General features: G+C 41.7%; 1 protein-coding gene across 4 annotated transcripts in view; it reads left to right on the plus strand.

Moving 5' to 3' along the window:
* PPP2R5C (protein phosphatase 2 regulatory subunit B'gamma) overlaps window positions 1-22970 on the plus strand; it is a 70231-nt gene extending 47261 nt beyond the window's left edge. For 3 of the 4 annotated variants that reach the window (XM_072116195.1, XM_072116196.1, XM_072116198.1), the window contains 13 exons: window positions 2048-2247; window positions 4113-4223; window positions 4521-4613; window positions 5901-6031; window positions 7859-7918; window positions 10293-10401; window positions 14163-14216; window positions 14366-14536; window positions 14626-14753; window positions 15722-15823; window positions 16227-16299; window positions 20349-20465; window positions 22614-22970. In XM_072116195.1, the coding sequence (XP_071972296.1) occupies window positions 2048-2247; window positions 4113-4223; window positions 4521-4613; window positions 5901-6031; window positions 7859-7918; window positions 10293-10401; window positions 14163-14216; window positions 14366-14536; window positions 14626-14753; window positions 15722-15823; window positions 16227-16299; window positions 20349-20465; window positions 22614-22745 (1481 nt within the window). In that variant the 3' untranslated portion in view covers window positions 22746-22970. Of the gene's footprint in view, window positions 1-2047; window positions 2248-4112; window positions 4224-4520; window positions 4614-5900; window positions 6032-7858; window positions 7919-10292; window positions 10402-14162; window positions 14217-14365; window positions 14537-14625; window positions 14754-15721; window positions 15824-16226; window positions 16300-18355; window positions 18435-20348; window positions 20466-22613 lie in introns of those variants that run through there. The other variant, XM_072116197.1, reaches the window with a different exon arrangement.
* The last annotated feature ends 342 nt before the right edge of the window (window positions 22971-23312 follow it).

Below are 23312 nucleotides of genomic sequence, written 5' to 3' on the forward strand. Positions count from 1 at the left end.
TCCTGTGACCAGGGTGACATCTCAGGTCCTTTAGCAATGTAATCACATGAAATCACAGCAGCCTCCATGGAGGATGGAGAGGAGTAGAAGTCCATGGAGGCTGCTGTGATTACATGAGGTACATTTTGCAAATGTAAAGGGTACAGGACCTTTGACATCACCCTGGTCACTTAACATGAACTGCAGAATAGTAACGAGGCTTAAGGCTTGGGGAGGAGCAGATGGGAGGGACTGCTGAGCAAGACACGCCCCCTCTGATTCCAGGTGATATAACATAAAACTGATATATGGGGATATGAAGGAAACAATTTTTAGCTAAAAGAATGGCTTCAGTTAGGACTCTTTAGGAACCAGCTGTATATGTGCAAATGTGGTGACAGGTTCCCTTTAACTGTGCATACCCTGCTTAAGATAACCTTAAATTTATTTGCAATGTTCATAAAGTTGGATAGTACCTCATGGTTAACTTTCCAAGCAGTATTATACCTCTACTGCAGATCTGTCACTAAGATGTTATTGAGCTGGAGGGACTGAGTAGCTTGACATATTACCGTATATTCCGGCGTATAAGACGACCCCCCTACTTTCCTGTTTAAAATATAGAGTTTAAGATATATTCGCCGTATAAGACTACCCCTTTTCCAACGCATACAAAACACCGGTAAAAATTTAAAAAAACAGATTTGAATTTAACATGGTCCTTTTTTTAATGTAAATTCTTATGACATGCAGGTATATAGCAGGAAAACTGTCGCTCATAAACATAAGGCATACAACAACAACATTACCATTACAGCACAGCCCCCAGTAGTATACAGCACTGCCCCCAGTAGTATACAGCACTGCCCCCAGTAGTATACAGCACAGCCCCCAGTAGTATACAGCACTGCCCCCAGTAGTATACAGCACTGCCCCCAGTAGTATACAGCACTGCCCCCAGTAGTATACAGCACTGCCCCCAGTAGTATACAGCACTGCCCCCAGTAGTATACAGCACTGCCCCCAGTAGTATACAGCACTGCCCCCAGTAGTATACAGCACTGCACCCAGTAGTATACAGCACTGCCCAGCATAAAAAAAAAAAAAAAACTTATATACTCACCCTCCGGTGGCCCCGATGTGCTGCGCTCCTCCCCCGATGTCAGCGCGGCCCGTCTTCAGTGTTCCGCGCCGTCTTCTTTCTGCTGGGCGCCGCCATTGATCTTCCCCGGCAGGCGCCTAGTATGACGCGCCGCTGCTGACGTCATACTAGGCGCCGCCCCGGGGAAAAACATGGCGGCACCCAGCAGAAGAAAGAAGACGGCGCGGAAGACTGAAGACGAGCCGCGCAGACATCGGGGCCACCGGAGGGTGAGTATGCGCCCATGCGCCGCTATCTCTTTGAGGCTGCCGGCAGCCATCGCTGTGAAAACATCCGCGATCGGTGCTAGATCGGTGTTACCGGTAAGCCTTTGCTGCAATATGCAGCAAAGACTTACCGGCTATGGAGAGGGCTCAGCCCGTGAGCCCTCTCCATGCAGCGCGATCCGACCGCCGCCGTGAATCTTATACGCCGGAATATACGGTATATAATTTGCAATGGTTTTATATTTATTTATATATAATGTATAAAAACATGGTGTTGGTTTCCCTTGAAATAATGTTATTGAAAGTACATACAATATTGTTGCATAAAAGGATTGCTGCCATAGAAACCAATGACCTGATAACGACAGGACAACACTGGGAGGACATGGACTGTGCCTTCCTGTCAGTCATCTGTTGACATAATTATAATAATGCTGTAATGGCCTTAGAACAAGATTTTGTTTATCTGTAAATACAAGAACGTTGTGTTTAGTTTCTCTAAATGGCTTGTACAGCATGAGAAAAGTAAGGCTGTTTCCAAGAAACCTAAATACGGAGCAGAATACTGCAGTGTGATACTGACCTAAGCGGATGCCCGCTGATGAATATAATATACAATGCTTTGCAGGAAGGGTCAGTCCTCCGTTTTTTCTTAATGGTCTACTTAATTTATTTCTTGCTCTTACATTTTTTTTTTCAGATGTACCTCCAGCAGAGCAAGAAAAGCTGTTTGTGCAGAAGCTACGCCAGTGTTGCGTCCTCTTCGACTTTGTTTCAGACCCACTGAGTGACCTAAAATGGAAGGAAGTAAAGAGAGCGGCTCTGAGCGAGATGGTGGAATATATAACCCACAATCGCAACGTCATCACAGAACCAATCTACCCTGAGGTTGTGCACATGGTGAGTACGGAGAGTTTAATGTGTGCATGTATTCCATCATATGGTTTGGCTATACAGATGCAGTTGTTTACACAGATGAATGAATTTCATATCCAGTACTGTGGTCAGTCCCTGAAAAAGGGCCACCGCACGATCCACATTGATTCGCAGACTAACCACTGCAATTACATGGTGAAGAAGCAACATTGTTTGCTTTTGTTTTTCGTTATTAAAGTGATTGTCCTAAGTTAAGAAGTTATCTGCTATCCAGAGGATAAGGGATAATAAGGTGATCTGTGTGGGTCCGTCTGCTGAGACCCCCACAGTTACTAATGGAAGTGCTGGAGGTAGCCCAGCACTCTCATAGTCTGTTGTTTTCCTGCAGCTTCATCAATTAGGGAGAACAGGATCCCCGTTCTCCACATGGAGGGTCACATTTTTTATGACTGGTGTCGTTCATAGCTGGCACCCATATTCATAATCGTGGTGGTCCCAGCAGTCAGAATCTCAATGATCACTTTATACCCTATCCTTAGGGATAACGCCTAAAATTGGGACAACCCTTTTAACTCCTTGGCGACACATGGCGTAATACTACGCCACGCGTCGGCTGCGGTTGAATGGAGAGTGCTCACGGGATGAGCCTTCTCCATAGCCGGTATGTCTTTGCTGCATATTGCAGCAAACACTTACTGGTGAACGCCCACGATTGTGGGTGTTAACCCGTCGATCACTTTGCCGTCGGCTTCAAAAAGACGGGTGCAGCCATCTTGGTGAAGATCGTCACTCCACATGATGCGATTGGGGGGGAGGGGGTGATCGTGGGCAGTGATCAGTCGCCATGACAGCCTCTGGTCTCGTAATGAATGGGGAGGAAAATCCCCATATACTGCCATACTTGGCTGTACATGGTAGGATCAATCAGACAACCTAGCGTTAAAGTACCCTATGGAGTCTGAAAAATTGCTAAACATAAAAAAAAAAGGTTTAAAAAATTTTTAAAAACCTAAATATTCAAATCACCCCCATTTCCTGAGTCATATAACTATATAAACAAGTTATGGATTGCCGCATCCGAAAATTTGCGATCTATCAAAATATGAAAAGGCTTTCTCACTGCGTTTAACCCCGTAACTGAAAATAGCACCCAAAGTCGAAAATGGAACTTTTTTTGCCATTTTGGAAAACTTGAAGTAGAAGCATTAAAAATGTCATCAAAAGTCGCAAAAAATGACGCCACCCACAGCTCCGTAAACCTAAGTATAAAAAGTTATTGGCTCCAGAAGGTGGCAAAAAAAAAAATTAATTCTGTACAGGAGGTTTTAATTCTTGTAAATATATGAAAACATTATAAAACCTATACAAACTTGGTATCCCCGTGATCGTATCGACCCAAGCAATAAAGTAGACATGTCACTTAAGGCGCACAGTGAAAGCCATAAAATCCAAGCCCACAAGAAACTGTCGTAAATGCGTTATTTCACTGCATTTGGGATTTTTTTTCCTGCTTCCCAGTACACGACATGGAATATTAAATACCATCACTAATAAGTGCAATTTGTTACCCAGAAAAGTCACACAGCTGTTTACATGGAAAAATAAAAAAAAAGTTATAGATTTTTGAAGGTGGGGAGTGTAGAATTCAAACACAAAAACGAAAAAGGGCCTTGGCGTTAACGGGTTAATACATCATAGCCTTGCTTTTACATATATACTGCTGTCACCGTGAGGGAATGCTGGTATCTCCATCCCCAGTCAGTGATTGCCAGCTCAATCCTGTTTTAAACCAAAGTTTTTCTCCTAATGTCAAACATTAGAGAAATAATGATGTTTAGAAACCAAAGATACTTTGTCTATAAATGACTCAAATTTGTATTTCTTTCAAGTTTGCGGTGAACATGTTTCGCACATTACCTCCATCATCCAATCCAACAGGAGCAGAATTTGATCCAGAGGAGGACGAGCCAACACTTGAGGCTGCATGGCCTCATTTGCAGGTAATTGCCAACAATCTCTCTTAGACTTGAGGAAAAACCAAGATAGTAGGGGGGTGGAGGGTGATAACGGAGAATAGGTTGCATTCTGCTAGGCAGACTGAGCACTTTGTCTCTTAAAAAAAAAAAAAAAAAAAACCCTAGGTGTATGCAACAAAAGCTGCTCAGCTTAATTATGTAAGACACTAGCTAACTACTAGTCCAGGACATGTATACTTTCACCTGTGTGTAGGTTTTGCAGTTATAAAAACATTCCACATTTTCCATCTTTTATTTCAGTAATGTTTTGCTTTCTTTCAGCTTGTGTATGAATTTTTCTTGAGATTCCTAGAATCTCCTGATTTTCAACCCAACGTAGCAAAGAAATACATTGATCAGAAGTTTGTTCTTCAGGTATGTTTTATTACTTTTGTAAGTGTTTTTTTGTTTTTTTAATTATAGTTTTTTTTTTTGTCAGCTGAATAGGCAAGTACCGGATAGGAAACATGTTTGCTTCAACACCTCCATTGTTTCCGTCCAGTTATTTCTATGCATTGCATTTCTATGGGCTCACATACACAGCTGTGGCTGAAGCCTATCTGAGGCTTCAAACTTGGAGAAGGTCCAATTGCTGCCTGATTATTATTATTTTTTTTTTTTTTTGGATTTATGCAGTCTTTTCTGCTGTAATTGTGTGAGAACTGACCTCATCCATGGAAGCTGCAAACTGCAAATAATCTAACCACAGGACCAGTGTTTTGCCCAATAAAGCACACATTTGTGAAACTTGCGGCTTCATTTGAGACTTTATCCTGGTGGTTGATGTCCTTTAAAATAACTTCGGCAATCTAAAGGATTGTATGCAAATAAGCTTGAGGGGCTCCAGGCTCCATAAGTGTGTATGGAGCCTGGAGCCCCTCGGGCTCATTTGCATACAGTCTTTCATCCTGGTGGTTGATGTCCTTTGAGCTCTCTTCAGGCTTGTGTTTTTGGTCTTGTTTGGGAGGAGGTTTCTGTTCCTCTATGAAGAAGGCAAGTGTCTGTACCTATATATTAGGACACTGGGCAGTCCTTGATTCACGGACTGACTGCGGTAGGCTGTGGAAGCCCTGTTTATTGGACTGACCACAGTGTAAAGGATGGGACTCCAAATATAACACATGGAGTCCCATCCTCTTCTCTGTTGTCGGTCCATGAAGGAAGAGTGCACAGTCCAGGGTTCACAGACTAACTATGAAAGTTTGAAAGTGCCCTTTCAGAAGACATGCCCAATTGTGTAATAGCCATTTTCTTGACTCCCTTCCTGTAAAATCCTTTGGGCTTGACACCCCAGGACTAAAAGGGAATTCTGATTCCAAATCCATTGATCAAAGCTTTTAATATTTGCTTTATGACCAAGTTTTCTTTGCAGTAAAATTGTGTCACTAGGATTTTGACAATATTGCATAAATAAATACTGCATATTATAATGGGAAACTTTGTAATATACATTATTAAAGAAATATGCTCTTTCCTCTTGCATTTCTTCCTTATTTATGCAGTTTGTGTAAATCACTGACCGCACATAGATAAAGTTGCCTGATAATGTGTCTAATGATTGAACTCTTTATAGATGGTCCCTGTATATTCTTATGTACTCTTTGCTTTCTTTCTTTGGAGTGAAGTCTTTATTTTTTTTGGTTTTGTTTTTTTACCTCTTAGTTATTGGAGCTCTTTGACAGTGAAGATCCCAGAGAAAGGGATTTCCTGAAGACCACTCTTCACCGGATCTATGGGAAGTTTTTAGGCCTTCGAGCTTACATCAGGAAACAAATAAATAATATATTTTATAGGTAGGTGTGGACACGTGGCAGATTATGCCTGATTATTAACTTCCAACATGATATATTACTATATGAAGCACTATAGGATAGCCCTTCCATTTTTATCTATGTCCATTCTTATTCCAAGTTTAAGTTTATTGAAGGGGTTTTTCCCACAAAACAAGTTGGACTCTATCCACTTTCTGATCAATGGGGTCTCAGTGATGGGACCCCCACAGATCACGAGAACAGGGTCCTAAGTACCCCAGTGGGACCCCTCGACGCTACCCAGAGATGACTGGAGCAGTCGTTTGCACACTGTCGGACTGCCCTGTTCATCTCTGTGGAGCTGACGGCGATTGCTGAGTGAGAGGGCCTAACTTCTTTTGTCCCTTTAAGTCGGTAACCATAAGTTGTCAGTTTTTATATGCAATGGGTAAATGTATATTTGCGACCAAGCACTTGTCATAATGGATATAAACATTTAGTTTATGGAGGACGGTGGCATCTCTGTCTAAATACCCTGATAGTCGAAGGCTTCATTCACACCCTGTCTAGCATACAGGCATGCACAGGAGAGAGGAGAAATAGTGTCAGCCTCTCGCAAGCAGCCAGCGCCATAACACAGTGGATTATAGGCCATGTCAGTCAGGGTGCGGTGAGACATGGTGTGCTCTCCGCACCGTGACCAGGTGCCATAATTGACAAGTGGTGCGGTCAAGTATACAAGTCCCCATTACGTTCGTCTAAATGAGCCCCGGCACCGGGGGTAGGAGGAGTAACACTGGGCACGGCGCGGTATTCCAAGAAAAAATAGGACATGTCCTATCTTTACACAGGGTACTTAACTGTACGGTTCGCTAGTACGGCCCCCATTGCCCTCTATGGGGGATGTATGTATGCCATATGTACGTCCCCCATGCAGCAGTGTGAATGCAGTCTTAGAATGTGAATTGTATATTTGCCAAGACTAAAGAGTCTAATCCAGTGCATGCGGACATGTGTATATTATATGTATATATAATGTATCTGTATGTATAATATGTGTGTGTAATTTTACCTCTGTATTGTTGCTTTGTACAGAATGTTCTTAAGAGCTGAGGGTTTCAATCAGTTAATTGAAGGTTCTGGTCATATGTATTGTTCAGTTCTCTGCATGCTGAAAGCAAAAAACTTTTTTCTGGTTAGAGTTACTGCTTTGTGATGTCATTAATTTTTTGTTTTAATCCTGTAGATATGTGACCTGCATTTTGTCTAAAATGCTCTTTACTGCCTGCAGCTTCCCCAAAATCAGCATTTTTATACAAAGCTGACATGTAGAGCTCTGATTATTACAAAGAAAAGGTCAGCTGTTCTATAGCGCAGTCTGTCTAGTGCCTTGTCTTCTGACCAATCTAAGTGAAAACTGCTGCAGGGTGAATTTCTTTACAGTAACGCCGCACCCAAACTTTCAGTGTAGAGTAATAGAAACTGTCTCTATATTACTATCCATTTCATGATGTGCTACATAAGGATGGGAGACAGTACAAGCCGAATAAATGAATGCCAGCAGGACCCCACTATAGGGCATCGCCCTTCCACCTTTTTTGGAGCAATGATTCATTTGAATGTTGAAGCAGCAAAAACAGCCAAGCACGCTGATCTACTCTTCCACAGGCCATCACTGGCTGAAGAGTTGTAGGTAGAATTGCATCTTCTATGTGGCTCCTTATGACTCCAACTGGTCATCTACTAATGATCTTTCCTATGGAGGCGTATAGAGGCCTGGAAAAAACTTTATTAACAATGATCAGGGGTGTGCTGTTCTTGGTGATGGAAGCAAGTAGCTCTAAATTAGACCTTTTTTTTTTATTTTAGGTTTATTTATGAAACAGAACATCACAATGGCATAGCAGAGCTATTGGAAATCCTTGGAAGGTATGTGTTTATATGGGATACAGTTTTTCTAATCTGCCATTGACAACACTTTAGACTAAAACTATTATTCATAAATAACAAAAATATTTATACACCTTTTAACCCCTTACCGACATGTGACGTAATAGTACGTCACATGTCGGGTCCAGGTACATGGAGAGGGCTCGCGGGCCGAGCCGGCGGCTTCAAAAAGACGGTGGCGCGCATGCGCCGCCATCTTTCCATGGATCGTCGCTCCCCTTGACGTCATCGGGGAGCGGCGATCCGTCACCATGGTAGCTTCGGGTCTCACGAAGACCCGAAGCTACTTCGGGTTAACCCATTCATTACCATGTGCTGTCAGCACATGGTAATTTATGAGTAGTAAAATCCCCATATACTGCCATACTGTAGTATGGCAATATATGATAAGATCGATCAGACAACCTAGGGTTAAAGTACCCTAGGGAGTCTGAAAAATAGTAAAAAATAAGAGTTAAAATAAAAAAAATTATAATAAAAAACCCTAAAAATTCAAATCACCCCCCTTTCCCTAGAATTAATATAAATAAACAGTAAAAATCATGAACACATTAGGTATTGCCGCGTCCGAAAATGCCCGATCTATCAAAATATGATAACGGTTTTTCACTGTGTTTAACCCCGTAACTGAAAATCGCACCCAAATTCGAAAATGGCACGTTTTTGCCATTTAAAAATTTTTTTTAAATTCTATAAAAAGTGATCAAAAGGTCTTACAGTCCTAAAAATGATAACATTGTAAACGTCATCAAAATCCGCAAAAAACACCCCCCACAGCTCCATACACCAAAGTATGAAAAAGTTATTAGCGCCACAAGATGGCAAAATCCCCCAAAAAAATTTTGTACAGGAGGTTTTAATTTTTTTAAATGTATGAAAACATTATAAAACCTATACAAATTTGGTATCCCCGTAATCGTACCGACCCAAAGAATAAAGTAGACATGTCATTTGGGGTGCACAGTGAAATCCATAAAATCCAAGCCCACAAGAATACGGCACAAATGCGTTTTTTTACCAATTTCACTGCATTTGGAATTTTTTTCCCAGTACACGGCATGAAATATTAAATACCACCATTTTGAAGTGTAATTTGTTACGCAGAAAATAAGCCATCACACAGCTCTTTACATGGAAAAATAAAAAAGTTACAGATTTTTGAATGTGGGGAGTGAAAAATGAAAACGCAAAATCGAAAAAGGGCTGCGGCGGGAAGGGGTTAATTGCATATCCAGTATATTTCTGTACTTTTGGTTCATAAGCAGCATATCTGCAAAATTGGACGGCACTCCCCAATCATTGGTTATTGGCAGCAATCTGTTAAGGAGAGTAGAGCAAATCGAGGGTTACCCAAGCTAATGTTGTGGTTTTAGGAAAACGTTCATGGCTACTGGATTTGGGCTAACAAGCTGTCACTATCCTCTAATGCAGGGCAGTGATAGAATGTCCTTCTATATGCTGGAAGTTTCAGCATTGCACACAAAAAGATCACTGTACTATACATACAAAGGAACTAAGACATGGAGAAGAGCCACAATTGTGCTCCATAGGTCTAGTACATCCTCATATGTTACCTATTGCAGCTAAACCTAAAGGACATCCACCCACGTGACTACATTCATGTCATTGGTACGCAGCATTCAAAGATTTATTTCTATATAAAGCTAAAAATCCTGGAATATATAAGGACATAGTTGTGACTTTGTCACTGTCCTGGATAACAGGTTGGTGGCACTTTGTGGGATTAACCTCGAAGGCTACATTCACACGATGTATGCACCGTAGTCCGGCCGGCATACATCGGCACTGCGGAGAGGAGCCGGGGATGAGCGCTGTTCACCCCCGCCCCTCTCCATAGGAAGATACAGGGCACGGCACCGTATCACGGAAAAAGATAGGACATGTCCTATCTTTTCCCGGGCTACGGAGCGGTACGGTGCCGCACGTGTGCTGCACCGTACCGCTCCCGTACAGGGCCGTGAGCCCATAGAAGTGTATGGGGGACGTATATCACCCGTATATACGTCCCCCATACATGTGTGTGAATGTAGCCTAAGTCTGTAAGACATAGTATTGCAAGGGGCCTAGAGACTGGGACTGATGTACACTACATACGCAACAGAAGCAAATAAATACAGACATCTGTCTATTATGAGAATAGGAATGTTGAGTCTTAAAAGGTTTAATAATAAAATAAATCTTCAGAAAGGCAATTGGCCACAAATGTAGCTGCTTTCTGCGTGTGGCCGCCAGGGACAGCATTTTGCATGCAAAAGTTGACTGCAAATCAAATAAGAAGCCCTATTCCACAGGAAAATATTTTCATTATACAACGCTTCACCCTCTTTTACAGTATAATTAATGGATTTGCCTTACCATTAAAAGAAGAGCACAAGATATTTTTACTTAAGGTATTATTACCGTTACATAAAGTGAAGTCACTCAGCGTCTACCATCCACAGGTAAGAGCGGGGGAATGGGCTGTGCACTAAAGTTTTCTTCATATTATCAGCCTCTATATCGCTCAGGAAGGATATTTGTCCTATAAGTGTCCCAAGTGCATATGAGCAAGAGGAATAACGGTGAATGCTCTACCATTTGACTGTGGTCTATCAATCACAGACCATGCAGTGACCAGATTTCATGGACTGACCACAGTAGCTAGGACAGGACTCCATGTATCATAGTGAGATAAGATGCACAGAGAAGGGGAGAATAGGGATATATATCAGAGTCCTGTCTGCGTCACTGTGGTCAGCCTGTAATGTAGGGAAACTTGATGGTCCATGATTAATGGACAAACCATAGCTATGTGCTTAAGCCATTCAACATGATGATGCATATTTGCTTTAAAGAGGAGCTTTTACCACCTCACATGTGGAGATTCATATATCATTATGTAGGGGCAGCTATGCAGATCCAGGGGCACTTTGAATTTGATTTCTACCCCCTATGGCTGTAGAGATATCAGTATTGGTATGTGACCATTGTAATCTGTCTTCTGTCAGGGAGAAGGAGCTAAAGGCCTGTGTTATGCTAATCTTCCCTCATATTGTCCAATCAGCAGCAGGCAACTTTGGAGGAGCCTTTGCCTTCACATGGCCTTTGCCTGTGCCATTTGCGTTCATGTGACGTTTGCGTTTACTCTGCCTTTGTGCTGCTCTTGCATTTACATTACGTTTGCATTGTGTGTATGTGGACTTGGCACTTACATTTTGTTTACGCGTAGTTAGCATTTCTATGGCGTTTTCCATTAAAGTTGCGTTTGTTGCATTTGCGTTGCCGGTTACTTGACGTTTGCGTCACATTTGTATTTACGTGGTGATTGCATTGTGTTTACATGCCGTTTTGAATGGCATTTACATTGCGTTTTCATGGCTTTTGTGGGGTGTTTACATCTACATGGTGTTTGCGTTTACATGGTGTTTACCATTGCATGTGTGTTTACGCTGCATTTGCGTTTACATTGCATTTGCATTCCGTTCGCATTTCCTTTTGTAACATTGCGTTTTCGTAAATATGGTGTAAACGTACAGTTACCTGCATATTTGCAGAATGCTAACACAATACAGAGCATCTACATAGAGAGATCACACAATGTCTGCCACTGATTGGACAGTATAAGAGAATTGGCATAATATTAGCATAACGCACGCCGACGGCCCCTCCTCTCTGACAGAACACAGAGTACCATGGTCAGATACTGATGTCTGCAACCGTGGGGGCTAGAAGGAAAATTCAAATTGTCCATGGATATGTGTAGCAGCCCCTTCAAACTGATATACAAATCTACATATGTGGTGAAAGGTCCTCTTTAACCCTACGCGCACCAGCACGCAATAGTACGTCCCTGCGGGAAGATACTTCCCACACGGGGACGTACTATAGCGTCCTGCTTCTGGCACCAGCACACAAACGGAGCAGGCACCAGAAGCAGCAGCCGTCAGCTCTTTGTTACAACTGACACCGCACTGTAATACCCGCAATCGGTGTTAATCCCTTAGATAATTTTTAATTATTACCCTTTTAAAAATGCTGAACATTTTTTTTTTAATCCCTTTGTAGAGCAATCTAAAATAAGACCACCAAAAGAACAACACTTCTTGAAAAAAATAAGCCCATAACTAGATTTGTCTGATGAAAAATAAAAGTACCGTATATACTCGTGTATAAGCCGTGTTTTTCAGCACAAAAAATGTGCTGAAAAACCTCCCCTCGGCTTATACACGAGTCAATAAAAAACAAAAAACTTCCATACTCGCCCTCCGGAGGCCAATGGTCCGCGTGGCTCCCAATGTTCGGCGGCTCCTCTTCTGTCTTCCCCGCAGCTGGTCTTCGGTCTCCGGTCTTCTCTGTGTTGTATCAGCTGGCAGACACGCATCCACGCGATCTGCCGGCTGGCGCACAATATCACGCGACGTTGTGATATCACAATATCACGCGACGTCATCAGCGGTGACACCGCCACATGATATTGTGCACCAGCCGGCAGATCGCATGGATGCGTATCTGCCGGCTGATACAACACAGAGAAGACCGGAGACCGAAGACCAGCCACGCGGAACGGAGCATCAGGAAGCCGCCTGCAGTTGAGTATGGAAGTTTTTTTTTTTTTTTTTAATGTGCTTGGCAAACTGGGCTGGAGGCTGTATACTTTAAGGGGGCTGGCAGGCTGTATACTGGGAGGCTGTGACCAATGCATTTTCCACCCTCGGTTTATACTCAAGTCAATAGGTTTTCCCAGGTTTTGGTGGTAAAATTAGGGGCCTCGGCTTATACTCGGGTCGGCTTATACTCGACTATATACGGTAATGCATATGAAAGACTTTGATGCTAAAATTAACAACATTTTCGACAAATTACTTTTTATTCAGTAAAAATGAAAAAAATATATATAAATGAGCTATTTTCATAATCGTGGCAGCCCATAGAATAAAAATAATATTCTATATTATTTTGATGGTATGGTAAACGGCCAAATTAGCTTTAGATGCCCCAAAATTATGTACCAGAAAAGTGCATCTCATGTAGCAAAAAAAACAGGACCTACAGGTGTACAATGTGACAATGCAGATCTGCTCTGGATGTGGCCTCCTTCCACTCTATACCCGGTTGTGCGCCCATACAACAGGCACCACCACATATGGGGTATCAGTGTACTCGGGAGAAATTGGGTATCAAACTTTGTGGAGTCATTTATTTATTTTATTTTCTTTCATTTAATCCATTTCAAATGTTTAATTTTCCACCCAAAATGAATGTATTGTCAAAAAATATGACAACTTGTAGACCGCACCTCCATTTTTTTTAACCCCTATAAAACACGTAAATGATTAATAAACTTCTTAAAAGTGCTTTTTCATACGTTGAGTGTAGTTTCCTTAATGGGGTAATTTACGAGTATAGCTATTATTTAGGCCTCTCGCAGTTAATTAAAAGTTGAGCAGGTCCTTCTAAATACGGGGTTTGGTGATTTTTTTTTTTTTCCCCCCCAAAAAAATGTAAAAATGGCACCTAAATTCTGAGCCTCATAACATTCTAGTAAAATATGGGGAATCTTAAAAAAAAAAAACATGCCAACATAAAGCAGTCATAGCACCCAAATAAATTCATCACTTAGATTTTCCAAATGTCTATCTGCATCAAAAGTAGAAAATTTAGAACTTTGGGAAAAATTCTTCATTTTCAAATTTCTGGTTTTTTCATAACTAACCACAAAAGATTTCATCCAAATTTTTAAACTACCGTATATACTCGAGTACAAGCAGAGGCCTTTTTTTTTGTGCTGAAAAACTAGGCTTATACTCGAGTATGTATGGTAATTTGAAGTAGTGTCTCAAAATCCCCTGAATATCTTATAGCGTTCCAAAGCTATAACCACTTATAGTGACACAGGTCACATTTAAAAAATGGGGCCGTGTCCTAGGGGCCAAAATCGGCTGAGTTCTGAAGGGGTTAAGGTGCCTATGATTGCAAAGTGGTGCAGAAAATTATGACTCAGGAATGATTTTATTTTTTTTTATTTATTTTTTTAATGTGAAAAGAGTAAATTTTATTCAGGCAGTAAAAGGTTAAAAGATTTGTGAATTATGGCATATTGTTCTTGTTTACATTTCTGTGAGGTGAGCTGTTCAGAAATGGTTAAAAATGAAACTTGTTTTCTTTATTTGTGCATATGAATTATTTTTGTGTTTTTTGTATTTACTAAATTATTTTATTTTAGCTGGCGTATTGTGTAGTACAGTTTTTGGAGAAGGACAGTACACTCACTGAACCGGTAAGTTTTTAGTTATTTTTATTTTGGTTAGATGAGAATAATTCAGTATTTTTGGGAGGAAACTAGGCTAGTAAAATACTTTGTGCACGTTGAGGGGCAAAATGTATACCACTGAAGAGTAACCTAAAGTATTTTTTTGCTTTCTTCAGGTGGTCATGGCGCTACTGAAGTATTGGCCGAAAACCCACAGTCCAAAGGAAGTTATGTTTTTAAATGAACTAGAAGAAATTTTAGACGTCATAGAGCCTTCCGAGTTTGTGAAGGTCATGGAACCACTCTTCAGACAGCTGGCCAAGTGTGTGTCCAGCCCGCATTTCCAGGTACGTAGTCCTTTTAAGGGTAATACCCTCACCCTATTATGTTACATGATACAAATATTGGAAAAAGTTCCAAATTTATTTTATTTCAGGTGGCAGAAAGAGCCTTGTATTATTGGAATAATGAGTACATCATGAGCTTAATCAGTGACAATGCAGCTAAAATCCTTCCCATTATGTTCCCATCCTTGTACCGAAACTCCAAGACACATTGGAACAAGTAAGAAATCTTTCACTTGTGCGCAAAACAATTACCTGTCATGCAGAACTTTACTGGCAATGTCACAATGTAAACAATGGCGCTCCAGTGGGCTGATGGATAGTCTTCAGCTCTGTATGCATTGATCAGCAGAGAAAGAATATGAGTAGTATAGAAGCACATTTAGGCACTGTAGGGATTACTATGTTTAATAATGTCATTTATTCCGGTGTGCTGTATCCATACAAGACCATACAGGGAGGGATGCCTTAAGTAAACATTACAGGGATGCATGAGTGCTGGGAGGGCACAAGGGCATGCACAAGCAGTTTTGTTGGCTTAAGGTTAAGAGAAGTTTTGACATCCGTGTCCTAGTATATTCTGAAGTTATCAGCACATGTTGCGTAGTACATGATACTTTGTGGAATATCAGCATTTTAATACAGTAGCATTGTGGTGTATGGGATTTAAGACACGTTTTGCAGAAAAAACCTGCAGCAAATAAGTAACCTGGTCCAAAAATAAACTTTTGCAAGCAAGGGTGGAGCTCTGCCCCCTAACCGCAGCAATATCTCACATCAGGCCTCGTGTACACAACCGTTTTTTGGGCCATGAACTGTCCACTCAAACTGCAGCCTGCTCACAGTCACCGTTTATGTATCATTCACAATGCTGTGAGTACACCAAGTCTCGCCGTACCGTGACCAAGCCATGCGGCCACACCGCAAAAGATGGAGCAGGTCCCAACTAGTGGAGTGGCCACTGGGCTCCCATCTCCACCGGACGGAAAATTTTTCCTCATTTTCTGGGTCGTGTAGATTTAGCCTGTTGGTTTCTGACGCTTGCAGAATGGTTATGGATCGCTGGGATAAATCCTTCATATGTGTGCGGATTGCCTGAGGCAGTAGACGCTCTGAAGTAGTGTTAATGAAAGATTAATGTTGCATATCTTTTCACTTACTGTTCCTTTTTCTTTACCTTAAACACAGGACTATCCATGGCTTAATATATAATGCTCTGAAATTGTTTATGGAGATGAACCAAAAACTCTTTGATGACTGCACTCAACAGTTCAAGGCAGAGAAGCAAAAGTAAGTCTGATTGTAATGGTTCCTGGGAGTTTTATGAAAATGGTGAATAGACCAGAGCAGAAATGGACTACACAGTAGTTTCCTGTGATTTATATGTAGTATTTTTGGAACTTTGAAATCCTAATTAAGGCGAGTCGTTAGTTGGTCTAGTTTCCAACTGAATTTTCAGCCGAACAGACAGAATTTTGTGGCACGGAGAATGCGCCACTCCCCTTTTTTTTGGATAAATTGGATTGGAAAAATAGCCTATAACCCTTAATTAGGCGCCAGCCATTTCGGGTGAAACTGACTTCAGAATTATCTACAAACCACAATAGGGAGATTTATCAATCTGTCTATGCCAGAATTCTGAACTAAACTAGTTTTATAGATGATAAAATTTTTCTGCTTCTCTGCCTTCCAGGGAAAAGCTAAAGCTAAAAGAAAGAGAAGAAGCTTGGGTTAAAATTGAGAATCTAGCCAAATCCAACCCCCAGGTGTGTACTGCTTTGTTTTAAATTCTACTAAGAATCACTAAACCTTTATGGAGATATTCACACACTTCAAACTGCAAATTTTCTGTGACCGTTTTATTCAGTTAAATGCTAAAATCCATGTCGGCACTGCTGAGACAACCCCATGACGATGAATGGAATTTATCTTCAGTTGCAGAAATTTTTGCAGTGGAACTTTTGTGTGTAAATATAACCTAAAGGATCCTAGTATATAAAGAAATACCGTATTTTCCGGACTATAAGGCGCGCATAAAAGCCTAGGATTTCCTTAGAAATCCAAAGTGCGCCTTATAGTCCGTTGCGCCCTATGTATGGCTCAGGGCAGCGGACCCTACTTACATAGGTCCCCGCTACCGGAAACCGGAGACAGCAGATCTCCAGCGGGAACTGCAGACCACGCGGCACGAACAACTTCTGCCGCGTCGGTCTGCAGTTCCCGCTGGAGATCTGCTGTTTCCGGTAGCGGGGACCTATGTAAGTAGGGTCCGCTGCCATCCTCCACCTGAAGGGACCCCCTTCCCCGCTCACCTCTCCGGTCTCCGCTCACCTCTCCGGTCTCCGCTCACCTCTCCGGCTTATAGTCCGATGCGCCTTATAGTCCGATGCGCCTTATAGTCCGATGCGCCTTATAGTCCGATGCGCCTTATAGTCCGATGCGCCTTATAGTCCGATGCGCCTTATAGTCCGATGCGCCTTATATATGGAATAATTCCACATATAAGGCACATCGGACTGATGCGCCTTATATTCCGGTGCGCCTAATGGCCCGGAAAATACGGTACTCAAAAAACAAGATATTTGTATTAAGTTTAGGGCATTGTTGGAAGGGATTGAGCTTGATGAAGAACACCAAAGGGAGAGTCTTCATGTCAAATGCCACGCCATTAGGCATCCATGTTCCAAATGAGGTGGAATTGACAAAAAAAAAGTTATAACATTTTCTTATGGATCTTGTTTTTACATCTCAGGAGTTGAAGTGACACTCCCTCTCCACTCTGTGGCTCAGTGTAGTAAGGAAAATGCCAAATTTATATACCATATAAGCCGAGTTTTTCAGCACAAAAAATGTGCCGGAATACACAAACTCTGCTTATACTGCAGTCAAAAAGAAAAGAAATTCAATGCTCACCTTTCATGCCATAATATTGGGGGAGGGGATAGGGTGGATAATAGGGTGGGCTGGGTGGATAATAGGGTGGGCTGGTTGGATAATGGGCCAGGCTGGCGATGTAATGGGGGCGGGCTGCCTGGATAATGGGGGGGGGGGGGCTGTCTGTATACAGTACTGGGGCTGGCGGGCTGTATACAGTACTGGGGCGGGGGGCTGGCGGGCTGTATACAGTACTGGGGCAGGGGGCTAGGTAATATACTGGGGGGGCGGTGATCAATGCATTTTCCATCTTTGGCTTATACTCGAGTCAATAGGTTTTCCCAGTTTTTTTGTGGTAAAATTAGGGGCATTGGCTTATATTCGGGTCTGCTTTTAATCGTGTAAATTTGGTAATTATGTTTTAATACCTTTAAAAAAGAATCTTTAATTTAAAAAATATATGATGAATTTTTGTTTTCGGGCTGATGTAGAGGTCTGCCATTATGTTCTCCTTTTAATTACAGCATCCTCTCAAGTGGTCACTTTGTAGCTTTGAAGAGGATGTTCTCTATTGTCAGTCACAATGTGGCAAGCATCCGGGGACTGGGCTCGAGCCGGCCCGATCGCATCTGGGTTTCCATTGGAAGGCATGCAGTTGGTAACAAGCACCCAGTGTTTTGCATTTTTACATGCACAACACCGGGTGATTGTTGTAGAGTGCATGCGTTTCACGGGAAAGGCAGAAGCATTCGGGTGAGACCCACCCCTGAGCACTTGCATTGCTTTTTTAAACTTCCCGCCTCTGGAAATCCTACTAATTAGGAGTTTCCAGATATCTGATCTGAAAAACCAAGCGGACAAATCCAAAAGCAGAATAAAACCTATTCGTAAAGGAAAATAACAAATATTTTTCCATTCTTTTTGAACAAAAATACTTTCTATGTGCAGTTTCTTGGAGACGTCATAGCAGCTAGTTTCCACCCACCAGCTCATGGTGAATGAGAAAATAGAAAGAAAGTCTTCAGAGGTAAAACAAGCCATATAGGGTACTTAGAAGTGTTAAACTCATGTACACATGCTGCAGATATTAACCCTGGAGATCTGTGTAACAATACCTGTGTATGAAGTGCTTGTAGAAGCAGGACTGTGAAAAAATATTTATATTCCAGGATTGTAGCAGGACTTGGGACACTAGAATGCTCTGTGTGAGAACTCTTCAGTGAACACATCACAGCCCCCTCTGAGTAAGAGCAGTATAAGTATTCTGGTTTGATATTACAGCCGCGCAGAGGGTCTAGGGGAGGTTTATATACAGAGATCAAAGAACACAGCAGTTTGAGGAAACTCGCCCAGTGCTCCAACATACACAAACTATGGTTACAAAGCTCTCCAGGGCTGCTACCATGCACCGCAGTATTGTATAGTAAAAAGGAATGCTACATTCACTTAAAAGGGAGCCAGCCAGTCACCATTAGAATACAGTGTATATGTAATTCACAGGCAACATGCAGGAGCTAAAAGGATTGATCTGTGTTTTTTGTGGGGGGAAAAAATATCCAGAATAAGGTTTTTTTTACAATACAATTTTCACTCTTTATATGTTGTGAAGTCAGGAGGCAGGCTTATCGATGGTTGACAGCCATCTCTGAACATATGCCAATGAATGGAGGGGCAGTCAGTCACTGGTAGGACCCGCTCTAAGCATGGAAAAATATATTTAGGTTGCATATAACACAAGTTCTACTGAATCTTTTCCCTTCTCCTCTGTAAGATGCTGCCTGTAGGTTTTGTACTATATAATGGTTGCAGCTTTGTACTTCTATAGAGCATAACCTCTGCCTTTTATCAGCAGGTCTCTTTAAGCATCTGGCTTTAGTTAGCAGCTGTTCCTGACACATTGTGAGATAAAAATGTAGAGCAGTCACTGGTGGCCAAGTGTGGGGAGAGTGACAGGTCGTCCTATGGGTATTGGTGACAAGCAGCATCCTCTACCTCCTGGGGGATTTGTATGAGAGGGAACCAGAGATTCCTGCACTTCTCTTGTGTGGGTCGCACGTAAGATTGTTGACTCAGCTGCTCCTCTCCGCTCATTTCTATCACATACCTTATTGTATACTGGGTGACAAACAATGGCTACTACAGGAGGTGTCTCACACATATGTTCATGAGCAGAGCAGTGACTGGTTCTGTCGCTTAAGGGGGTGGAGGGGGGGATAAAATCATGGGAAGATTGGTACCCAAAAATACAGGTCATATTTTCCAGTTGTTTTTATGCTCCTATTTAAATACTGATATATTTTTTTTTCAACATGGGAAAGTTATATTAATTACATATTTTTGTTTATAGACAAAATAATGAAAATGTGAGAAAAAAAAACATGTTTTTAATAAGCTGTAAAATTGAGAGAACCTATACCAAAAACTGTTTAAAATAAAGGGTCCGTCCATCACCCTTCCCCAGGTTCCGCTAGAGATGCAGTTGTTGCTGTACCTCTCTAACATCTGTACCATAGCATCTAGAATGAGCTATGTAGGAGACTTTAACAGCCGATGTGGCACTATGCAATATTAAAAGTGAAATGAGTGTCTCCTTCTTGTAAAATGACTACAGAACTGTGTTTGAAGAAGTCACGGTTCAGAAGATATAGACATTTTGAAGTGTGCTGCTGCCATGATGTTTATACACATGCTATCTGAATGGGTTGTTTTCAGTTTGTTTTGGCCATATGGCTACATACATCGTACAACAATGTGTGAGGACCTCTATTAGAATATATGATCCATCCATTAGATATGCTTCATCTATTAGGTCGTCTTTAGGTTAGGGCTTCCCTGCACATTTTTGCTGTTGGAAAATCATGGATCATCACGACTGAATTATTTGTAGAGAGTCGCCAACTTGTGGCTTTACTCTCCAGTTGATGACTGCTTTGCCTTTCAGTACCCCATGTATACTGACACATCTGCTCTGAACAGTCCTGTTGCAATGGAAACAGATGGCCCCTTACTTGAAGATGTACAGATGCTTAAGAAGACCGTGAGGGAAGAGGCATCACAGGTAACTACCAACAATTCTTTTACTTTTTAAATTTCATATAAAAAAGTTTTCTAGTGTCACCTTTAATCCTCTGCTTAGAAAGTACTGCATGGGTTAATGGTTTGAGTAGTTGGCTGTCTCTCTAGATAACCCTACAATGTTTGCAATGTTTTAAGGTTCTTTAGTGACGATCAAACACTGACGTTAAAACTGTACTGAATAACACTTTAAGCGGTTCTCTGGTCTAAAAATATTGATCATTCTCATGATACGTCCTCAATATCAAATTACCACCTGATTAAAGGGGTATTCCAGGAATCAGCATAATTCATATACAAATGGGTACTCAAAATAGAAGATAAAGTGTAATTAGTTGTTATTTAAAATTTTGTTCCCCTTAGCAGAAAATGCTGGTGACATACACTGTAATGGAAAATTAAAATGCTACTGGCCCTTTAATCAGTCCGTTAATTTCCTCCGCGCGGTCCGTTGCAGAGCAGACACAGGACAGAAGATGGCCGCTGGTCACATGTCCACATCACATGTCCTGCACCTGCCTGGGCAGGTCATGTGATCACCACTACGTTTGGCTGTAGTTGGTTGGTTGCAGTGCATCCAGTATGACCAGTGTTGTGGTGATGGCAGTTACACAGCATTACTATGGTAACAGAGCAAGAAAGTCTGTTACATCATCACTGGGAGCAGAGCATAAGAGGTAGGAGGAGTTACTGGGAACTAAAGGATCATGGAACTTGTAGTTTCCAGTGGCGGCCATCTTAGTGATAACTCCACCTACTTTAGAGAGACCATACATTTTGTAAATCATAAGCTCAATTTTGTGACTAATGACATTGAGTATTGTTGTACATATTTATTTATATCATCATGGGTTTTTGTGTCAGACGTTCATATTCCCGGAATACCCCTTTAATGAAGAATGTAACTGAAGAAAACGTCTCTAATCTCTGTGTAGTGGCTGAACAGTGTCGCTACCATTCAAATGTAGCCGCTCTGACCACTACACCTTGAATGGAGCTCCCTGCCTTGTGTTTCGTTCTCTTTATCAGTTGCAGAGAACAGCAAATTGGAGGGGAGGCGTTGGACCCTAGTCTATGGGTATTTTATTTTTAGGCCATCAGTGCAGTGGGGTGCAACACACTGCATATACATGGATCAGATCATTGAAGGGGTTGCACTACCCCAGAAAATGTAGCATCCCCTTTGTTGGATGCCAGACGTGACTCTTATTTTGGTGTAAGGGATGGAGCTGTGACACAACCACTGCGTCTGTTAAACCATAAGAGTGAATAGTTTGATGGGATGTTACCAATTCCACTTGTCTGGAATTGGTAACCAACTGAATGAAAGTCTCTGAAAAGCTCTTTAAAGTAGTCTACCGCCCTATCAAACATTATAATCTGCTAGTAGTATGTTCTAGAGAAATGCCTGGAAAATACCTTTCCTATTTTGGTCCATTGTGTAATTTCTGTGAATTCCCACTCTGAACCATGAGTTAATATGGTAGCTAGTGCACCCGGGACACTGCTATTCCGGGCGAAACCAATAAGCCCCTGTTATATAAGCAGAAAATTAGACTTGCTACTCGGCTTATACTCGAGTGTGTGTGTCTATATCCTGGCGTCTTTCAAGCAGTGCGAGCACCTTTATGGGCTCTTCCCACACACATGCTGTGACATCCCGGGCCCCCCTGCGTCATAGTATGTGTGTGGGCAGAGCACATACACGTGCCTCTGCCTGCACTGCCGGAAAGACGCCACAAGGGGTATGCCTGGGAAACACGAGGAGCTACGGGGAGCGTCCATGGTAAGTATTACTTTTATTTTGAATGGGGCTCTGCTGGGCATTTTAATACCGAGTCAGAGGCTGCATTTCTCGCACAAGGCTTATATGCTAATCAGTAAGTCCTCTCAGTTTGTTGTTGGGAAAGTAGGGGCCTCGGCTTATACTTGAGTACATGTCATATGTTGTGAATCGCAGTAGATTTCTGTACCATATACTGGCAGGACATTATACTACTTGGTGGGGGTAGAGTCACTAAGTATTCCAAAGTTGTCATGAGAATTGATGATTCTGACTACGAGCCACCTGTTATATATTCACCAATATGAAGCTACAGTTTTCTTTATTCATTTCTTTCCTTTTTTTCAGGCTCAAAAAGAACTGAAGAAAGAAAGACCCCTTGTACGACGCAAGTCAGAATTGCCTCAGGACATCTATACCATGAAAGCCTTGGAATCTCATTGCAGAGCTGACGATTTAATAACACATGATGGGCATTAGACTATGACAATTAAACATTTTGTGGATTTTTTTTTTGTTTTCCCGGAAGCAGTTACACAGCAGTTTTTTTTGTTTTGTTTTTTTGTGCCATACCGGTCTGTTTAATGCAGTCAGTTTTCTTCAACCCAGTTCTGTAGGCAATAACATAAAATGCTGTACAGCCTAAGATCAGATGTTCAAACAATGGTAAAAAAAAAAAAAAAAAACTTTGTTGTATATGCAGAACATTGGGTTACGTGTTATTCGTCAGCCCACTCCAGCGGCTCCTTCAAGAAATGCACCGTCTATAGATCACCATCCACTTTGCAATGATCGCAAACCACATGACAGCCATGCAAAATGATGGTGCTTCAAAGAGATCTCTCCTCTACTGGTCCACGTACTAACCTTTCTTGTGATCTCTTTTACTTGAGTGTGTGGTCTAATTGCAACTAGGGGGAACAAAATAGAGGCTTTAACTGCATGTGCCGTGTAGAATTTTATGGGGTAGTTTTTTTTTTCTATCTATACGATAGAATTTTGTTCTTTTTCCCTCATTTATGTATATTGTTTGCGTCAGAAAAGTCT

Source organism: Engystomops pustulosus, chromosome 7 (genome assembly GCF_040894005.1).
Source record: "Engystomops pustulosus chromosome 7, aEngPut4.maternal, whole genome shotgun sequence".
Lineage (NCBI taxonomy): Eukaryota > Metazoa > Chordata > Amphibia > Anura > Leptodactylidae > Engystomops > Engystomops pustulosus.